Source organism: Thunnus thynnus, chromosome 1 (genome assembly GCF_963924715.1).
Source record: "Thunnus thynnus chromosome 1, fThuThy2.1, whole genome shotgun sequence".
Lineage (NCBI taxonomy): Eukaryota > Metazoa > Chordata > Actinopteri > Scombriformes > Scombridae > Thunnus > Thunnus thynnus.
In genome coordinates this window covers 34,826,632-34,847,928 of record NC_089517.1, presented here as the reverse complement: position 1 = coordinate 34,847,928, position 21,297 = coordinate 34,826,632, and the positions used below count along the sequence as shown (strand labels likewise).

The 21,297-nt window shown below is 39.6% G+C and overlaps 1 protein-coding gene across 1 annotated transcript in view; it reads right to left on the bottom strand.

Moving 5' to 3' along the window:
* Positions 1 to 21,297, bottom strand: part of LOC137187452 (neural-cadherin-like) — a 265,262-nt gene that overhangs the window by 113,300 nt on the left and 130,665 nt on the right. Inside the window, exon 25 of the mRNA XM_067596339.1 lies at positions 6,593 to 6,870. Coding sequence (XP_067452440.1) covers positions 6,593 to 6,870 — 278 coding nt within the window. The remainder of the gene's footprint in view (positions 1 to 6,592; positions 6,871 to 21,297) is intronic.

The window sequence follows — 21,297 nt, the reverse complement described above, 5'->3', positions numbered from 1 at the left end:
ATCTGCTGGGGTTATAAAGTGACAGCATGTCTGAGACGTACCGTGGAGCCAGACCAGCAAGTGCTTTGTGAACCAAAAGGAGGATGTTGAATTGTATTCTGAAAACATCAGGTAGCTAGTGAGGGTTCTGGTGGACTTGTCTGATCTTTTTGTCCCTGCTAGAACTTGTACGGCAGAGTTCTGGATAAATCGTAATCCATCTATGGCCACATTACATTTTCCCCAAAACATGGTTTGTTAAAGTTACATATGAACACAATTACAGTGGAAATCACTTATAGTGATCATGGTTACAGTGATGAACCATTCAATCATTAATTTTGATCAATCTTTTTGGGTCTTTTCATACATGATAACATTATTTGACCAAGTAAATCAAACTGAAGGTTTGTATGCTTTAGGAGTTTCAGTAAACTGACCCAAGCATGCTTGGTGTAGCTGCACTCTTCTTGCCTCATACTGTAGCTGACAGTTGCAACGTTGCCAGCACTTCTCCCATTCAAATTCCTCCCCTTGATGAAGATGTATGTTCAGCTGTAACAGCTGTAACTGAATTCAGGAATTCCCTTTAGCATGAATAAAAATACTAATTGCAACTTCATTTTCATTCAACCTTATCTACAGTTTCAACACACCAGTGAGAAACAACATACTCTGCTGTTAATGAGCAAAATCAGTGTAAAAAGACCTGGGAGTTAAAATTAAGAGCTCAGTGGATGTGGGATTATTAGAACATTTACTGCTACAGTATTAAATAAAAGCCTCCTTTAGTGACACTGGGCAGGTCGTTTGTTTTGATGTGTTCATTTCATTTAAATTTTTTAATCACCAAAATCATTTGGGTTTTTTCCTCTAAACTAAACACAGCATGAACACACGCAGTTACACACATCACCACAGGCATTTTGCCTTCATCTCTCCAGCACTGTCTCAAAAGCATATGGTCTGAGGTTATGTTCAGTCCTTTAATTTCCTCCTAATTCCTCCCTTCTCTTCCATCTTTTACCCTGCTCTCCTTCCATGAAACAACACAGCAGCCTTCATTCACTTGCCTAGACACCACTGGAAGCTGGAATCAAATTCCTTTCATAGGTTTTGTGTGAAAGTCTACCTACAGTTCTTGAGTTTAGATTCAAAACACACTGGATGCGATAAGCGTTCATTGCCCTTTGACAGTTCTCCGTTTCATACCTTTGAGCTCCTTTGTGGTCGGTACATAAAAAAGCATTAGCCAAACTGGAACCTGATTTACTGTGTCATACTTCGCTCTAAATAAACAAACAACACATCCCACATTCCCCAGCTTCATAAGTCTGGAGGCCAGGTAGTAGACCGACTAAGCTGCAGCAGTGGGAATTCTTAAGAGCTGGAATAAAACTATTACTACAAGATGTTTACTGATCTTGATGCACCAAGAGAGAGCATTCAAACCTCAGGACAGGCCAGCAATCTCAGTGTGTGCTTTCTTTTTCAATGACAATATGAGCTGCGTGGGATTTCTCTGCATTGTTTATGTCTGCTCTCCCTACCTGATCCTGCACACAAGCTGTAGGATTAGCTAAACAGTACACAGGCTTACAACCATATGTATTAGCCATACAAACACATGTCCAATGTCCTTGAGATTATTTATTCTTCAGAGCTGTCCTAATTAGTGCACCACCATTTTTGATTTGACATTTGATTTTAAGCTTCTCAGATAGCTATGATTTCATGTTTTTCATGGTGGGAAAATCTTTGTGCTAATATTAAATAGCATGAATGTGAAAGTGTATGTCCAGAACTGGTATGTCAACTGGTTCACTTATGTTAACTTAAAGATTGTGTCATATGGGTGTAGCAGGAACGGACCCATTTGCAGAGATCAGCATGCAGGTTGACGAAACCCCTCTTTATTCTTACAGCGATCAGGACAAAACAGGACAGAGCAAAACAGAACAAATAGAACAAGGACTGAACAGAAAACCAGCAAAACTTAAAAAGTAAGTGAACTGACAAGGAGATGAGGTGCAGGTGGGGAGATGGGTGGAGAACTCAGGAGAGGGGAGTGAACAGACAGGGAGCCAATTGGCTGGGAAAACACAGGGAGCAGGGCAGGGCTGATGAGGCTAACACAGGGCAGGTGTGGGGAAGGCACAGAGCAGGGCAGGGCTAACGAGGACAAATGCAGGGCAGGTGCAAGGAGGAGCACATGAACACACAAGGGAAACACAATAAGAAAACCAAAACCCAGAAAACGCAATACTCTAAACACAACCCACACCAACCCGTCCAAGAACCACCATGAACCTAAACCCATGTATACAACACGCAAGGCTAAACAACAAAAGACAATCCAAACCCACCACCCAAATATAACAAGAAAACACATGTGACCAGAAGGACTAAACAGAAGTGCAAACCAGGAAACCCCAAGGAACACAAAGACACAAAGAGACCAAAAAACACACAAAGTCCAGGCAGGGTGTGACAGATTGGAATGAGTGGTCTCAGTTAAACCTACGAGCCTTCATATACCTGCCCATTTGTGTGCTACTCCCTCATTCTACTACCTAATTTGTAGATTGATTTTATTTTGGCTTTGTGGTGTTTTTAATAATAAAACTGGTGATGCTAAATATTTTCTTACTCTTAGTGAATCATGTGAGAGGAACTCAACAATGAACTGATCATAAACAAGTATTGCCAAAGCCTGATATGTCTTATTCCTCTGTGCCATCAACCTCCATTGTTGTCTATTTAAAACACAGTACTGAGCCACACCATTGCACTGACATATTCCTTCATTACCATGATCACACACTGTAGTGTGAATCCCACATAGACCCGCCTGCTGCCTGAAATAATCACTAGAGAAAAAAAATCCACAACAAATGTGCTACTTCTGAAATGTTTGCTGAGAACTAAAGTTTGAAAAATGGAAATATATCTTTGTGACCTGATTTTAAAGACTTACATCTTCAGTAGGAAGGTATATGTCTATGGTAAGCATGTACTGTAGCTTTTCACTTATGGTTGTTGTATCTCACTTAAACTCAATTAAATCAGTATTAGCAGATATCAAACACAAAATAACTGTAAAAAGGCTACAGATTCATCATATTTGAAGGCAAACTATCTTACATCCAAATCCAGACTGTAGTGCACCCAGAACTTAGTTTCCAACATATATGAATCTGTGCCAGAGGTTTGTGTCATGGTTGACTGCGCTTCATTTATCATCCCCCCCCTTAACAGTACCCACCAAGCTACATGAATACACTATACATACTAATGGGTAAGCACATTTTAAAAGTTTAAATAGCATATTTGTACCATAAACCATACAAAACAAAAGCTGTGAAATAGGCTAACAAAGTATCTAAAATATAAATACTCACAAAGACTGTGAGTAACTTGATAATTTACGGCAGATCCAGGATTGTTTTTTTTTGTAATTTATCACTAACATATAGGGGTGTAAAGATTAACTGATATGTATTGGAAAACCGATACATGAGTCAGAGATTTGGCAACAACCACAGATCCAACCGAATTCTGAACAAACTTCGAAAAATGCCTGTAACTTCTGTGGGCGTGTGTTGATGCTTGCGACTCGCACCTCTCTTGCTGCCTTGCTACCTTTCCCGATCACACACCTGCTTCCCCGTGTTCATTCTCTTCAAAATGTGCAGCGGTAACATAAAAGATGACGGGGGAACCACACATCTTGCTACTAATTTATGAAGCTGATGTGTACACTGACAGAAAAGTTACTGAAAGGAGCTTCAACAGTGTTATTGAAAACACCAAATTCAGAGGGATGACACTGACCCAGAGACTGAGGTAAACAATACACAGTGAGTAGCATTTTAGTGGCTATAAAGTGTGTCACTGCCTATGTTTACTACTGTTAGTGTGCCAGAAGACAAACTTTTCTGGAATATTTATGATTTAGTATTTGAAACACGACTTGAAGAAATTATTTATTGTTTATTTTAGTCACACTTGTCATTAGGAAGGAATGAATATCAATTCCTAGTCCCAACTGAAATGAGTCATATTGAATCGGCTCTGTATAGCAGTGTATCATATTGTTATAAATGTGTCTGTATGGCTGATGTATCTAGATACGTATCGAATCGTCTGAGAGGGAGATTCATGCCCCTACTAACATAATTACAAGATAAAGAATAATCATCAAATCCCTGAAACTACAGTATGACATGTCAAAGTTGCTTTACATTTAGAGGTTTTAAAAATTATTCATTATACATCATGCAAAGAGCTAGTTATTACACAAATATGCTAAATCTTATACACCTGACAACAAAGACAACAACAGAGACCGAAACAGACTGCTACAGTCATCTTAGCAGATGAGACAGAGAAGACTGATCAGGCCAACGTTCTGTTTAATACAGAAAAAAGTCAAACCATTGGAAAAATTATATACATATATACAAAGCCTTTAAAAGGAATTTACGTTGATACATCTTAATGTAGGTCCATTCATACAGAGACATCACAACAAACATTTATTTCCTGGCAGCTGATGGACAGAAATGTCAAAGTACTTTGTTGCACCACTTAATGCTTTTAGTGCACACTGGGTCGTCAGAAACAAAGGTGGATGTGAAAATGGGCACAGCTTGAGCTTTTAATGTTTTTTTTTCTCTTTTTATCTTGTGCTGTATTTATAAGCAACTGTATGTGATAATGGAAAGAAAAACGTTCTCCATAATTTCATGACATATTTTAGCGGGGTATTCGTCTATGTGAGTATCAATATTACTTCATCCAGAGGACAGAGTTCAACAAACATCTCACTTGAAACCAGTGTATCCACGTTTGTGCATAATGGATTTGAGTTGATCTGACTTTGACACAAATTATGATGTAAGTGCATCTGAGGAACACAAAATCTATGGTCACATTTTATGTAAATGTTCTGTTTGGGTATTGTTTTAAGTGAGACTAAAATATTCGGTCATGGATCATAATTGTTGTTTATTTTCTCATTTGCAATGACAGGGACTTATACAGTATTTTACATAATCGTTTTCTACTGTGAGTGATGCCAATAGGAAGTATTGTGTGCTTCTCAATGGACCCTCTTTGTACTCATAGCATCCTTCTCCAGAGTAATGCTGTGAAAAAAGTGTTGATACACTGATTTTGGACGGCAGCAGTGTACTATTTTTCCTGTTGCAATCACACTATGCTAATGAGGTTAATTAAGGGAATATAATTGAGCTTCAGCATTTCAAAATGTCTTCTTTCCTTCACTTAACTCAGACAATGACAATGTATGACTATTAACTGATGTATTATTGTACAAGCATAAATCTACTGCAGTCTGCAGAGCAATCTGTGTACTGACAACAATTTTCTGGTGGTGCAGTTTTTCACAAGTGAGAAAGAGTACAGCCTTGACCTGCTCTATGTGAAAATTGCCCTGAGATAACTTTTGTTATGATTTGGCGCTATACAAATAAAATTGAATTGAAAAAAAGATCCACTGGGCTCCTTGACATCGTACCCTCTTAATGAGGCATCAAGTTTAAAGCTAAGAGGGCAGCTCAAACAGACACTATTAAACACCAGCAGGAGGAGAAAGCCAAAGATTAAAATCACTCTCCCAGAATTTAACCACCATAGCCAGGAGACAACAAGGAACAAAGACAGTGAGAGACAGGACAGCAAAAGACACAGTAAGAGAGAAAGATCCTCCAAAATCAAAAGAACAGCCTGAAGTGTCAAACGAGTTCCCTAGATGGCTGGACCTTTAGTCTTTAAAACCACACACAAAGAGAAACATACACAAGCAGACAGAGATAGTAATTCTGCTCTATTATCATGTCCAAAATAACCCTTCGCATTCTGTGATTTTTCCATCACCAGCCCATTACTCCTATTGTCCCATCTCACTCTGCTGGCCTTCTAAACCACAACTACATCTACGGGATTCAATGAGAAATTAACACTAGTATCATTTGGTCAGGTGATTTTCTTAAGAAAGATAAAAACAGACTACAATATAGGAACGCTTTGTACAGATGGAATGAAGGATTAGATGTCATATTTTCTTTCTGTGGAAAACTTTGATGAAAGCAAAGTCAAACTGTCAAAAGAACTCTTAGGTGTGAAACAAACTTAATACATTGTGTGTTTGCATATACTGTATCTGTGTCAAGATCATCTTTCAGTGAAATCAAACCAAAAGCATAATTTCACTAACGATACACCAACATTACTGTACATGTAACTGTTTCAGAATATTGCATCACTGTATTCATTTAATTATATTTTTTCTGGCTTTAGTCAGATTTCAGTTCTTTCTCCTATAAATGTCTTAGGAAATTAAATAGCATGTGTCCAATGTGACTCTCTTTTTTGACAAGACAAAGTCAAAGTGAAAGGAGGATTTTCACCCAGAGAAGGGAGGGATGGACTGATAGACAGACTGGCTGAAAACAAAATCAGTAACTATCATAATGTAACTGGAATAGGACAGGTCATTTCCTGGACTACTTGTTCTTGGAAAAACTAATGACTTGCCACCATGCACTTTCCCCTCTGGCTCTGTTTAGGATTTTCATTTTCAGCTCACCTGTAGCCATGCTGAGTATCCACACATATGCCACCATTGAAGCAGGGGTTTCTGGGATATGCGGCACAGGGCTGATGGGACTGCTCTCTGCCCGGGCAGGAGCACACAGTTGTGGACTCCACTGTCACGGACACAAGACTCATAGTCCCACAGTCTACCACAGTGGGTGTGTCCCGCACATTCAGAACGTTGGTGCAGCCACCAGCTCCAGCACACTCTGAACTGGGACACTCGTCCACCCGGACCTGGGACACACTGATCTGCAGGAATGACTGGAGCTGGAAAAAGGAAGAAAAACACAGATACTGGTTAGAGATCAAAGTGAGATGTTTTCTGGGTTAAACTAATCCATATGTTTGTGAGAAATGACCAATTTAACAGTGTTATTATGGGATAAAGCACTTCAGGCACAATCTTTTTCAGTGACTTGTACCTCAGAGACCATAGCATGTACAGCAGGACATACTCTCTCTGCACAGGCACTCATGCCAACTCATGCTAACTGTATCCAATCAATAGACCCTGACAGGCTGGCAGCACTGTAGCCAGGGAATGAACCTGGGTCTCTGCAGTGGTGTGTTAGTGCTTTTAAATATTTTATTTTCTAAATTATCACCTAAATCCAAAACCTAATTTCAGTTTTTAGTGAAATACTTGAGAGTGATTCTGGTTTTCTGAACCAAATATAGTTTATCTCATGCAATTACCTTTGGTCAGTTGTGTAAAAGAACAGACCAAAAGCAAGTCCAGGAACTGATATGCAATCCGACATACAGTATAAATGTTTAACACTGACATATCAGCTTGTTATATCTAATTAATGTTGTTTACACAAACCAATAAGCACATGTGCACACACCAACACACACTCAAACAACATAATACTGATCTGAACAGAGTAGATTCAATGTGTGAATGTTTTACAGTACAGTATTGAGTTGAGGTCCAAGAAATCAAGCTGTTTTTCTGCACTAGTTCCTGGAAAAGTGGGCTAAATGGTGATGAGGCAGAAAGGAAACTATGACTCTCTAGGTTGAGTAGTTTGATAAAGCAATGGAAAGGAAAATGAAATGGAAATTGAATATGTCCTGTGCGTGTGTGTGTGTGTGTGTGCTCATGTGCATTCTGTCCTTGGCTGGTAGAGTGACACTGGTCAAATAGGTTTACACACATGCATACACTGTAGAGTAGGCATGCACAGGGTCATGTACACAGACACAAAAACGCAAACACACACAAACACACAAACACACACACTTAATGTGAACAGTGTTGAACCGAAAAAGGGTCACTTCATGCTCAATGTTCTGGACTGATTGGACCTCATTCAGTGTGACTGGATTGCGCTCACTAACCATGCAGTTCACAACTATTCCACTTATTGCTCCAAATGGCCTGTGCTGCAGTAGCTGTAGGTTTGATACAGCTTATATTTATGGATCTTTGTTATTGCTTTTTTACTGTCTCATATCATTTGAGATTTAAACTCAGTGCACTGTAAAAAAGGATTTTGGAGGGCGGTAAATATAACCCATGCAAACTGTTTAAATTTTCCTTAAATATATCAGTTAGCAAGTGAAATATATAATAATGGGTAAATTCTACCTATACTGTTTGTTAACGGTAACAACTGCACCATAAAAAATATCATACAATATACTCAAAGCGTGGGAGTGTCAAGCTTCTGGGTTGAAGGTAAGATTCCTGTTTAACATGTTGCTCTGTGCCATGTTATGAATGCAAACGTTAACTTATTTAATCGTAAGATCTATCACAAGATTTGTAGTCGGTGAGCTTCTGTGTTAGACCAGGACTTAAAGTTCGTAGCCTTCTCTAGGCAGTCTTTCGTTGATAATTAACAAGCTAATTAACACGGGCAGCGCTAGCGCCAGAGTTGAGCGTGCAAGCAAGGTTAGCTACTTAACCTTAATAATTCTAAAACATAGTTGTGAAGAAAGCCTTTAATATGTAGCAGTGTGCAGGTTAAAGGCAAGAACACTGGTTACTTCAAACTAGTTACATGTCATGGTACTTGATTAATTGATCAATTGATAATGAAAATAATCATTTGTTGCAGCCCTGCAACATTTGTCTTCCCACATTTTTTTCATCATAGTAATCACAATAAACCAAAGTATTGTTAGTTGCTTTACTACTTCTGTTCCAGTTCAAACATGCTAATGGTGCCAAAAATAAACTCCGAAATTGGTGTCAATGTACAATGCAGACACACACACACACACACACGTATAGATACTTACAGAGTCAGTTTTATCTGTCCTGGTGTTTTTATTTGTATTCTGTTTTATAAAGTGAATTGTTTGTTTTTTTAAACTGAATTTAAATGCTAACTAGAGAGGTGGGCTGCAAATTAGCTTCAGCTACTTTGTTGTGTAGCTTATCTGTAGGGCTGCAACTAATGATCATTTTCATTACTGGTTAATTTGTTGATTATCACCATGGCTCTGCAAGTCCGGAGCTGGGGGAGCAGGTTGAAGAGCTGGAGGATCAGGACAACCAATGCTGCCCGCCAGGCCCGGCAAACCTGCTTGCAATTTCAAAAGTCGAAATCAAACACTCATTTCGAACGATTTTCGATTCACAATCGAAATCGTGACACCCCTATTTGCTATGAGCATAATGAGCTCCATATAGCTGAAAAATATAGCAGCTGTGGATGAGAGGGGAGTTGACTTATCCAGTTTCAAGCCACACTTTTATGTTATACTTTTTAGATCTTGGTTGTTTTTACTGTCTCTTTTAACTGGATGAAGGATTTTAGTCATCAGAAGCCTGGTCTCTCTCTCTCTCGTGTCTTAATTTGGTGGATATGCTAGTAACTGATCATAAAGCTGTTGTTTTTAAAGTTCCACTGCAACTTTCTATTCCTTGTCTCATTCTCCTTCTGTACCTGACTGTGAGCCATCTGAAAAAATTCTCACTCATTTTGTTAATAAGGTCAAGAGTATCAGGTCCCAAATCCAACCTGACCCTTGCATTGTTTCTATTTCGCATGTTAGTTCTGCCTCTTTTTCCCAGTTTCAATACATCACAATCACAATGCTTGAGGATACAGTCTCCCATATAAACTCCTCTTCCTGCATCTCAGACATCATCCCCACTAAACTGCTCAAGGAGGTAAGGAGGTATGACCCTGTTATTTTGCAAATTTTTAACAATTCTCTGGCTTCTGATATTTTTCCAAACAGTTTTAAACATTTTATTATTCACCCACTACTAAAGAAACCTAATTTGGACCCCCTTTCCTTAAGTAACTACAGACCAATCTCTAAATTGTCTTTTTTATCTAAGGTACTGGAGAAAGTAATTTCATCCCAACTGATATCTTTTATGAATAATTAAAGTGTTTTTAAGTGTTTTCAGTGTGGTTTTAGAGCACTGTATTGTACTGAGGCAGCTCTTGTTAAGGTTACTAATGTCCTACTGCTGACTGCTGACAGAGGGTTTTAGCTGGGTTTTTTATGTTTAAGTGCTGCATTTGATACAGTCAATCATGGTATCCTCTTACATCGCTTAGAAACTTGGATAGGGTGCAACTCTCAGTTTATGTTCTTACCACCCCAACAGAACTTTTCCTGTTGCTCTGGGTAACTCCGTTGAGTTGTGGTGTCCTTCTGGGTTCTGTTCTTGCCCCCCTTCTGTTCTTTATATACATGTTGCCTCTCGGTAGCTTATTCAAAAACATGATGTGCTTAACCATTTTTATGCTGACAACACTCACTTATATCTGCCATTAAAACCCACAGATCCTAGTAGCCTAGCAAATCTTAGAACTTGCCTCTCTGATATTAAATCCTGGATGTCCCAAAAAGCAGGCTGCTAGGAAACTTGTAATATATTTGATGCTAACCTCTGTTTTGACAATTAGGTCAGAAATGTTGTCAGGTCACATTTTTCCAGCTCAAGACACTCTCTCAAATTAGGTCATTTTTATCAGTTGCTGATTTACAAAAGGTTGTACATGCTTTTATCTATTCTCGGCAATGTACTTGGGTATCAGCCAGGGCTCCCTCCACAATCTCCAATTGGTACAAAACGCTGCTGCTTGACTTATTACTGGAACAAAGAGGCATGATCACATTACCTTGCCTCCCTACATTGGCTCCCTGTTGAATTCCGCATTGATTTTAAAATCTTATTGCTCACTTTTGAAGCCTTAAACAGCCTTGCACCTAAATACATCTCTGACTTATTGACCTGGTATGTGCTCTCACTGCCAATAAGATCTGTGGAGGGAGCCCTGCTGGTTAACCTCAGGTCATGATTGATGACTAGGGGTGATTGGGCATTTGTCATTAGAGCTCCCACACTATGGAATTTGAAATCAGACACACTAATTCACTAGCTTCTTTTAAATCTCTTCTTAAAACTTTTCTCTTTGTAACAGCTTTTGGATATGTCTGATATACTGTATGTTTTTATTTATCTGATCTTATTCATTTTATTGTCTCTACTTTCTTTTATCTGCTTTGTCTGGCTTTGTTTTCTTTTTGTAAAGCACTTTGTAACATTGTTACGAAAAGAGCTATACAAATAAAGTTAATTATTATTATTCAACAGTTAAAAAGATAAATTGCCCGTACCATCTCCCTTACTGCCAGGTTGTGTTGCACTTACGGCAGTGAGCAGTCATAGCTGAGTCGATTAAGTAAACCTAAAGTCTGTTTCATCCTGTCTGCTGTGTGTTTAGCAGTGGCGTTCATCATGTAGCAGCTGTGCGGCACCACACAGTGATGTAAACCTGGCCCTATGTTGTAATTTCAAATTGTTTATGGGCCGCCTGGCCAGTGACCCCAATTTATTTGTCTGCCATGACTCTGATTGGCCAGTCACTGGCCAATCAACTTGCCCTGCATAAACTTCTACTGGCCCTGGGCCATTGGACTTTCAGTTATGTCGGATGCTGGGGCTAGTAGTATTCTATGGTGGCCCATACAGCTCAAACTTGATGTGTTCCTTCAGTCTGAGAGCTGAGGAGGAGCAGATGAGGCAGCAAGAGGCCAGAGAGCAACAGGAAAGAGCAGTGCGACAAGCCAAGGAGGGGAGTGTGAGGCGGGAGGAGAGGAGGAGCAGGGAGGAGGAGGAGAGGAGAAGAAGAGGATTGTTTCAAAATGGAGGGACATTTTTGCTTGCAGGTTATATGCCAATTCTTCCCATATTTGGGTAAATATGGTAGGCACAAAAACCACTTGGTTAGGGTTAAGGAAAGATCATGGTTTGAGTTAAAACATTAAAATGCAGTAAAAATGTCCCGTTTAATGGCACTAAAATGCCTGATGCAACAGTCAAAATGTCTGGTAAATACGTCCTGTTTAACTGCACTAAAATGCCCGACGCGATGGTGAAAAATGTCCGGTTAGTGGTCTACAAGAGGTCCGACAATTAATTCCAGAAACCTATTCTGTACCAATAGAACAAACTACTATCAGCACAGAAAACCAGCCCAGACCAACAGCCTGCGAACTACCAGTATGGAATCCCATACTGTCAAAAGTCAGTAATTACTGCACCGTTTCCATTGTCGTAGCTGGTGCCTATCAAATTACCAGATAAGTTGTTTTGCTCTGCAAAGAAAGGGAAAGCAGTGTGCCATTTCAGTTTGGCAAGGGAATTAACATTGATTTTCTTTGTGCATATAATATCAGTGTTTTGGCTTTTTTAAGGAATCATTTTCATATGTTTTCTTATCATCAACAAATCCCATGAAAGGATCAAAGCTAATTATGAATTTTGTCCTGCAAACAACAATACAACTGCATTTAATGGCATATTCCTTCATTACAGTGTACATAATCAGTGTAGTTAACATGAAAAAGGCACTGTTGCTTTTGTCCTCTTCAGGGAATCTGTTGAAATAATAAAAAGAAAGAAAAATGCAAGCTTTATCCATTCACATTAGAACAGATGTAAATAAAACAGATGAAGTCAGGTCAAAAGGGTTTCTCTTTGATGTAGGTTAAGTTCTTTGCTGTGTCCTTCCCAGCAGAGCGTGATAGGTCCTCGAAATCCTTGCCATTAAAAGCCAATGAGACACACTCATGCAGTGTAGAAATGTCTGCAAACCAATGGGAGGAGATGGGAGTGAAGGGGAAAGATAATTGTAGGGTGGGGGGAGCAGCAGCTGCAGATAGTACGGATAGAAAGGAGATATCTGGGGATAAGGGAGTTTTCGGTGAAGGCACCTGTGGATCCCACCAGGTGTGTCTGCGTCACGTTCCCGCTCAGATGCAGTTTTGTTCTGTCCTCCACACTGTGTCATACCCCACTGGGAGCATTTCTGAAGTGTTTCTGAGTGTTTTGACTGTGGTCAAGCCAGCCGCCTTTTAAATTCAGTTGCGCTGCTAGTCAAAGCCGAATAAATGCCTTCAGGCTACCATAACGACTGCAGTAGCAGTGCAACTAAACTGGTTGTTTTCCTTGATTTTTGACTTGAGTGGCCGCGATCAGCTCCAGTGGCCGCATCACAGCCAGAACACAATGCAGCCCCACCTGGTGGAATCAAACTGTCAGCATCCTGCAAGGTTGTCAGGTGGTTGTAAAATAGTAGGTGGCGACCAGAGACTTCCACCTGAAAATCACTTCTGATCTTTGTTTTGCAGCCGTACATCCAACCATACATACGTACAGGGAAATTGCTATATTGACTGTTCAGTGACACCCAAAAGAGTGTTTTATTCATGCTAGTGATTATTTGATTTTGTTTTTTTCCCCTCATTTGTTTGACACACCAATAAAGCAATTTAAATTACTGACAGCAGAGGAACACATTTGTGTTTCTCTTATTGTATCTCTAATGTCTTATTCATGGCTAATGGCCAACTTTTTACTTCTTTTCAGTTCGAGCTGAGCTCTGAAGTCTTCTGTTATTCTTCTGTAGTAAGATTTTATTTTGAAATATAACTCCCTGCTCTATGCTCCTTCTAAATGTGTTTCTTTAGGAAAATACTTGAGCTTGCATTAAAGTCTCTTAATCCCCTAAGCTTAAATGGCTCAAAAGACATCAGAATATGCCATCTTTGGTATACAGTCTTCCAGCTGTTGAGGAAATGTACAGAGAAGCATACATTGAATCTTTCAAAGGAAGAACAGCGTGTATAGAAACCAAAAAAGGACCAACGGGACATATTGTTCCTTGGACTATTGTTCCAATGAGCTGAGAAGCTTCCGCAATCCTCTCCATTGCCCTCAGGGCCACATTAATATAATGACAAGATGAACTTTGGTATCCGAGTGCCATACCAATGATTTTTATAAAGTCGAAAAACCAATGTAGAATCATTAAAAGTCAAGTGGAGCATGCTGGATTGAAAACACTGAGGGATAAGTTCCATTATTGAAGTTGAGCAGGGAGAAATAGAGAGACAGGGTATAAAGAATTTTTTTTATATCTCCCTCTTCTGAGGCATTACTGGAGAATTGAGAACATTAATAATAAGCGCTGCTTCATCTTCTGCACCCCTCCCCCTCATTCTACCTCTCCCTCGCTTTCCTCTTTCTTTCCCGTCCACCAGCCACCCCAACCTCCTCCTCTGTCTCTCCGGCTCTCGTTCATCCTCTCCCTCGCCACGCTTCACATCTCATTCTGATCAATGTCTTCTCCGGAGAACCTGGCTGAATTCAGATGAAACGCTCCGCGCTCTCCTCACAAATCACACCTGAAAGCCTCGGCTACCTTGCAGCGTCTATATTTCATGCATAACCTGAGACAGTTTAGAGTGGACAGAGATATATTGGTCCTCTTCTATCGCTACTTTGTGGAGAGCATTTTAACTGTTTGTTCCTTTGCCTGTTTGTTTTTTTTCATTGTCAGTGAATAATAAAAATCGCATAAGATAGTCAAGATGTCCAGTAAGATTGCTGGACAACAGCAAAATTGCATGATGATGACCTGTGAGTCCTGAGTGGTGAGGGAAGTTCTCTGTGTGTGAGAATGCACTTTGGCGATATGTTGTGTATTTTGGATCTTTTCATACATGACAACACATGGAAAAAAATTCTAAACCACAGTAATTCTGTTTTTTTTGGCTGGACAGCAACAGTGGGGCCAGCCCTGTAAACGCGGTTGTCCGTGAGTGCCTGAGAGAGCGAAGTCGGTTAAACTCCTGTTTAAACAGACGCGCACTAGCGTCTCTGCATCTTCTCCTCTACTGCCAAATGTGATCGACTCTCCGGCTGACAGCGCTGTCAGCAGCTGGCAGGAGAGACACTCCATGGTATGTTTGGATTTTATAACTGAACTAATACCAAGACGCATGCTTTTTATTTTTCTGATGTTTTCACATCACAAATGATGAACAACAGCATTAAAACACAAGTCTTGCAGGTAAAACATGCGACTCAAAAGCTGTTATATCAGTTTAGTGTGGGGCAGCTCCTCTGCAGGTGCGCTTGATTTGACTGTAACAGGGGTAAGTGGGTGGAGATAAGCCTCCTGACTTTCATTTACAATTAACAGCACAGCCTCCATGATCATCAACTGGGAAAGAGGCAGAAAAAAGGTGCATTGAGGCATGAGGGACTTAAGCACAATTAAAGCACCTCAGATAATCACTGTGACAAAACACTCAATACAGAGTGAAAAACAAGAGACATACGCTGAGTGAAACAGATGAAAGAGCAGTTGGAGTTAATAATAATTAGAATAGTTATAATGAAACAAAATCAGTTCTCTTTCAAATCAAACATCCAAAGATATGAGTGGAAAGTATTGTTCTTGCAACCACATTTATAATCTTTTTTTTACTCAAACATAGCTTAACCATATCATGTGATATGCCACTTCAGTAAATATCACTGGGACCAATACAGAAAATTGCGGATGAACATTTAATATCCAGAAATTCACATTATAGACACTACCACTGACTATCCCTGTAACAAACTGGTCACAGTTTCACACATTGCCCATACACGGTTGGTCCAGCCATATACTAAGTTTTGACCTAGTCTTGTTTACTTTACTGCGATGATACACGTATGATATGTACTTAGCAGCTGTGGCACCATTATTGCCCCACAGTAACCTGTCTGCTTCCGGCTAGTTACCTGAGGCTGGTATTACGTGCACATTGACATCATTACAAGAAAAAGAAAGACTTTTTCTCTCAATGAAAAATGCAGTCTCCTTGAGGCTTATGACAAACTGCCAAAAACAAGCCAACATGATGCAGCAGCAAAACTGCAGCGGCGAAACAAGTGTTTGAAACAGCTGTACTGTATTTTAAATCAGCCAATGTAATGCAGTAAATAGCGAAGCTGTCCATTTCATTACTTTATATTCATGTAATAAATATACAAATGTAAATTAGATGGTATTCTGCATGAGAAATACAGGAAAAGAAAATAATCATCAGCTTATAGTGATCATTTTGACCAGGACAGACGTGATCACTATAAGCTGTTTCCACAGTATGTGCATGCCTCTCTCCCTACCTCTGATCTTTCACCTCTTTTCTTCACTGACAATAGCCGCCTGAAACAAAGAGAGGTGCCGGGGAAAGAAGCTGAGTGAGACGCAGTGATTGACCTGAACTGACCACCATGACCATGATAGGACTCTAGACTTGTACTGGTTCTTGCCTAACAGACACACACATGCAAATACAGGCTTGCTCATCATTCCCTCTGAGGATACCGGGTCAGCTCTCTCTCTTTCTCTCACTGCTGGTGAAATGCATACAATTCGACTTTCTCTGGTTCACGCTCACACACACACACAAGCGCATACACATGGACATAGGTCTCCTACTTCCATTCAGACTTTTGAAACGTGAAATGAGGTCTGACTGAAGCCAGCGGCCAGGGAGCGTAAGTGTGATGAAGTGAAATGTTTGGGTTTCACAAACTCTACAATATACTGATGATTTGCTTTTTGTTTTTCTTCCCCTGTCCAATCTTGTGGTGTTTGGCTAAAATATAATTTATTAGGACAATTTTTTTCTTTTTCTATCTATCTTTCTTCTTGTGACTGGGACAGTCAAAGCATTAAAGGCATAATCCACACTGTGCATTTCTGTAAGAGTCAAATTGGGTTGGATTTAAAAGGATGTTCCACACTCATGGACTATGAATAAAGTAGAAATAGCAGAGTTTTTTTGCCTGGGTTGGCCCAGAAATAACCGTCCAGGACAATGGCCTAAATCAGGCCAATTTCACCGTGTCCTAAATAACAGAAATGGTTTGCGAGTATATTGTAAGTAGAGGCTGATCTATGGAAACCAGTATATATCACTGACACTAGAAAGACTAAAAAGTAAAAAAAAAAAAAACACTAAAAAGTCAAAAATCTTCACCACAGGAGGTCCGTACTGACAAACTATTCAAGCTGTGTCTTGGCAATATAAGTTGGTCTGGGATTTGGCACATGATTCAGGCATCAATTAAAGAATATTGGAATATATAAAATTGTATACAACTGGAAAATCTCAGATACCATACCATGTAGGGCTTAGGGTTTTTTTACCCTAAGGCAGCAGTCTTTTAAAGAAGAAGGGCCTACTTGGGGCCTGAAATTCAATGGGGGTCTTTCTCTGTATTCTTTGTCTTTTTTCTAAACCACATTTGGAGTGTCTCACAAAAAGAAAGACCTTCTTGATCCCTTGAAGCAAAACATTATTTAAATAGTTTGCAAGGGCATTTTTCAGCAGAAGGCTCCTGCAGTACATAGCTTCTTTGATTTGATTCAGGCAATCACCATTTGTAGTCATCATCCACCCAATCCACTGGTTTTTAATATTACTGTTGAACATAATGATCATGCATCTGTTGATTGCATGAGCTAATAGGGCTTTTACTTTTTATTCAACCATTTGTACATGGAGAAATAAATATATAATCAATCTGTAATGATCTGTATGATTTAAAAATTCACAGTGTGGAAGTGCAACAAGCCATGCCTTGTAATCCAGTAGGGGGAGTTCTTCAAATCTGCTGGATTAATTGCATCACTGTTGCCCTGTTAGTAAACTAGGCATTTGTTGTTTTCTGCATTAACACAAAATCTACTAGTATGCCATGCTAAACAGGTAATCATGACACCAAACTATCTGAGAAATAATGTGTGGAAACATTTTGAATCTGACATCATATATAAAAAAAGCCTGGGTAAAGGTGAGGCTATTGTATGGTTTTTAGAAATTCAGCTGCCTTACAGTAACATTACTGCAACAACACCTGTTAGCATGTCCCTCAAATGTGGAGGCCGAGACACCGTAAATAAACGCAACCAACTCAAATCTACAATATCGTTTAGGATTATGCAACAATTGTTGCATTCCAAATTACTTGTTAGCTCTCATCTCTTCAGACTTGATATTTTGAAAAAGTGACACCCATATGAGCCAATCAGTTTATTTCTAGTTCCACAAAATTTCACTCATTCATCCTGTAATCATGATACAATTTCCTCCCATCGTTTCACAGTACTTGATGCATTGTCACTTTATGTTTCCAGAAGATTTACTTTGGTGACATCTACATGATGGGTGATGAGTGGCTGCCTCAACTGATGCTTAGATCCAACTATTTCTTTATGAGCTCTTGCATGGTACAACAAAAAGTCATCCTGCTCCACAGTATGACAAGTTAATCAAAACTGTCCAATGAAAGAAAAGTTACCTGGCAGTGCATGTTTGTAATTAGGTAGTGTGAAGTAGGGCTGCTTGATTTTTGCAAAAATCATAATCGCTATTATTTTGGTCAATATTGAGATCACGATTATTTAACACAATTATTTTTTGACTCATTTTTGCTGATTGTCAATGCTGATATATGCACATTTTTTCCCCACCTGGCTGAGGACACTATTACACATGCAATCATAGATTGTACTAATGATCAAGAAGACTGGAGTTCAGGAGCTTAGCATTAAAACTTTAATGAGCCTGCCAAGTGGGTGGAGCAGTAGTTTTCTTTGAGTTTATTAGACAGACAGAATTCATGTGTAGGATTTAATATTTGGTCCACAGTCTGAAGCAGAGGGTGGCGGTAATGCACCTAATACGCTGGTTGCCAACCGCTGTTATAAACCAAAAAGAAGAAGAAAAAGTTTTTTTCAAACAGAGTGGTACATCCTGTCAGCCGAGGGGTTTCCTATCTGTGCAGCCAAACACCGCAGCACCTCCACGGACTATTATATCCAGACGGACCCAGTGTTAACTCCGCAGGCTCCACTTCACTCAGCTGCCCGACAGACCCGCTGCTTCTTCCCTCTTTAACCTGAATAACTAACCGGGGCTTGGTGCTCCGGTTGGATCCAAACAGAGAGCCGGGGCTAGCTGAGAGGATAGTGGAGGCTAATTGGCTGTGCTGAAGTGGAGCCTGTGGAGGAAGCACCGGTTAGCCACGGTTTCACTACAGGCAGTTTCACTCGCTACAGTGGGCAAAGAAGTAAAACCAATGAATCAATAAGTACAAACACTGTGGATTTCTTCCCGTTGAGCCAATATGCAAACTATTTTGGTTCAGTAAATTTCAGCTGTCAGTTAGTCTGGTGAAGGCAGGTTAGCCGGCCGTTGGTCAGCAGCTGCTGCTGACAGACGACCGGTTCTGTGGACCTAAATGCCTTTCGGGGCCGTTTAGGGAGGAGCGAAAGCGCACCACTGTAAAGGACAGGGGCGTGCTAGATATGCAACGCAAGACAAAATGAGAGCATCATTATGAAATGACGTTAATAAACAATAATCGTTTTATCCTGATTATCTTGATTTCATAATCGTTGGAAGCCAAAATAATAATCGAAAATAAAATTTGATTAATCGCACAGCCCTAGTGTGAAGCATACTGTAAATAGGCTACAGATACAATGAAATCTAAAAGATACAGTTACAAATGATACAGCAAAGCCTTAGAGTAAAAGGACATTTTCTATTATTTTGATTTTGTACTCTAACTCATTGATTTTAAAATGACACAATGGCTTTGAGTTTAAAGGGGCGACTCTCAGCTTTAATTAGAGACTTTTTACATCAACATGAGATGAAACGTGCAGGAACTGTAGCCCTGTGTATACACAGTCCAACAATTTTAAGGGACAGAAAATAATTGGACAAGTTAACATAAAGTTACATTTGGCAGTAAATCACTGCCCACCGACACTTTTCTTCGCGAGCAAATCTTCCCTGGTGATGCTCTGCCTAGTCTGTACAACATCCATCTTCACTCTTTACTTGTTTTCTTTGTCCTCAGCAAGTGAGAGACATGATAATTCAAGAACACATTGCTTTTTTGGTCCAAAATACATCTAGTTTACCTTTTCTGTATGTTTAAGATCATTGTCCCACTACATAAATTGGAAGAGTATGTATAAAAATGCTAACTGCAAAATACTGTACTGCTTTTAACAGCATCGAATGTCTTTAAATCTAGAAGTCAACACTTTAAACTCAGTCAGTTTCATTTTAAAGCAAATGATGCTGAAGAAAACTCAAAACAATGAAAAACATTCAGTCTAAATACTTTCTGACTGCACTGTAGGTGTGATCACACCCGTAGGTTATTTCACGCCTGCTGTGCATAGAGTGGCTGAATCAAACTGAACACACATTGTTTACGCCAGATCCAGTGCATTTGGACAGGTGACATCGGCTCTGACCAAAATCAGGTGGAGAACAACCAGCTGCTCCCTGGTTAAGAGAGCTGTTCTCAAAGCACTTCCATACCCAGAGGGGGATCATTCAGACTCAGTGCTGGCACTTGTAAAGAATGGTGTACTGGACATTTTTACACCTGCTTTTGATCTGCTTAAAATAATTTAGGTTCCAAGTGCTACACACGGCTGTACAGTATATACTTCTGCTAACATCCAAGTACCTCCATTTCAGAGTAAACAATGTGGTCGTACCATGTCATTCTCAGTCAAGTATGTAGTAGGTAGCCTGGTATCTTTAGTTGCAAAGTGTAAATGACAGAAAATTGTCAGATGGAAAACAGGAGTCAGAATCTACCAGTCCGACATTTAAGCACAGGCTAGCACATTATTGCTTTAAGGGTATCACCTTAAAAACTCTAAATGGGAACCTGTGAAGAAGCTCTTTCTGTCAGTCTGTGACGCCGATGTAGAGCTGTCAACAGTTATTCAGAAAGTGTCTTTCAGCCTCAGCAGTTTGTCATTAGGTGCCATAAGCTATTATAAATTAATAGAGCTCCAGTTTTGAATGACTAATTATTTTCTTTGAAAGATTTGGGGAAAACAAGATGACTGGTGTCGACCTCAAAAGGCAGCAATAACTGCATATTTTAATCAGATTATTTTCATGTAGAAATAAAACAAGTATGTAATTATGCTCACTACATGTTTGATATTTAAAGTACACCCAACCTTTTAAACAAAACAGGTGTTTGTTGGCCCCTAAGATTCAAAACAGTGAGATGTGGTATATAGAGCTTCAAAACATCTGTTCTGTCAAATTTAATTTTATATCAATAGTTTAAGTGATCACAACATGTTTGGGTCCCTACTGCATGTGCAATAGACCAGTCAGGTAGCGCATACACTTTTACCCTGTTATACACAAAAAACAATTATATCCAGGGTGGAGCTGGGATGGATGGTGAAAAAATACATAAACACAGTCTTCCTAAACTCTTCCCTCATATATCATTCCACAAACTCCATTAGTGTGGTGACTTTCTCATATTCACATGAAAGCCCTAAATGATGTTACCGACAACTGTTTGTCCAATAT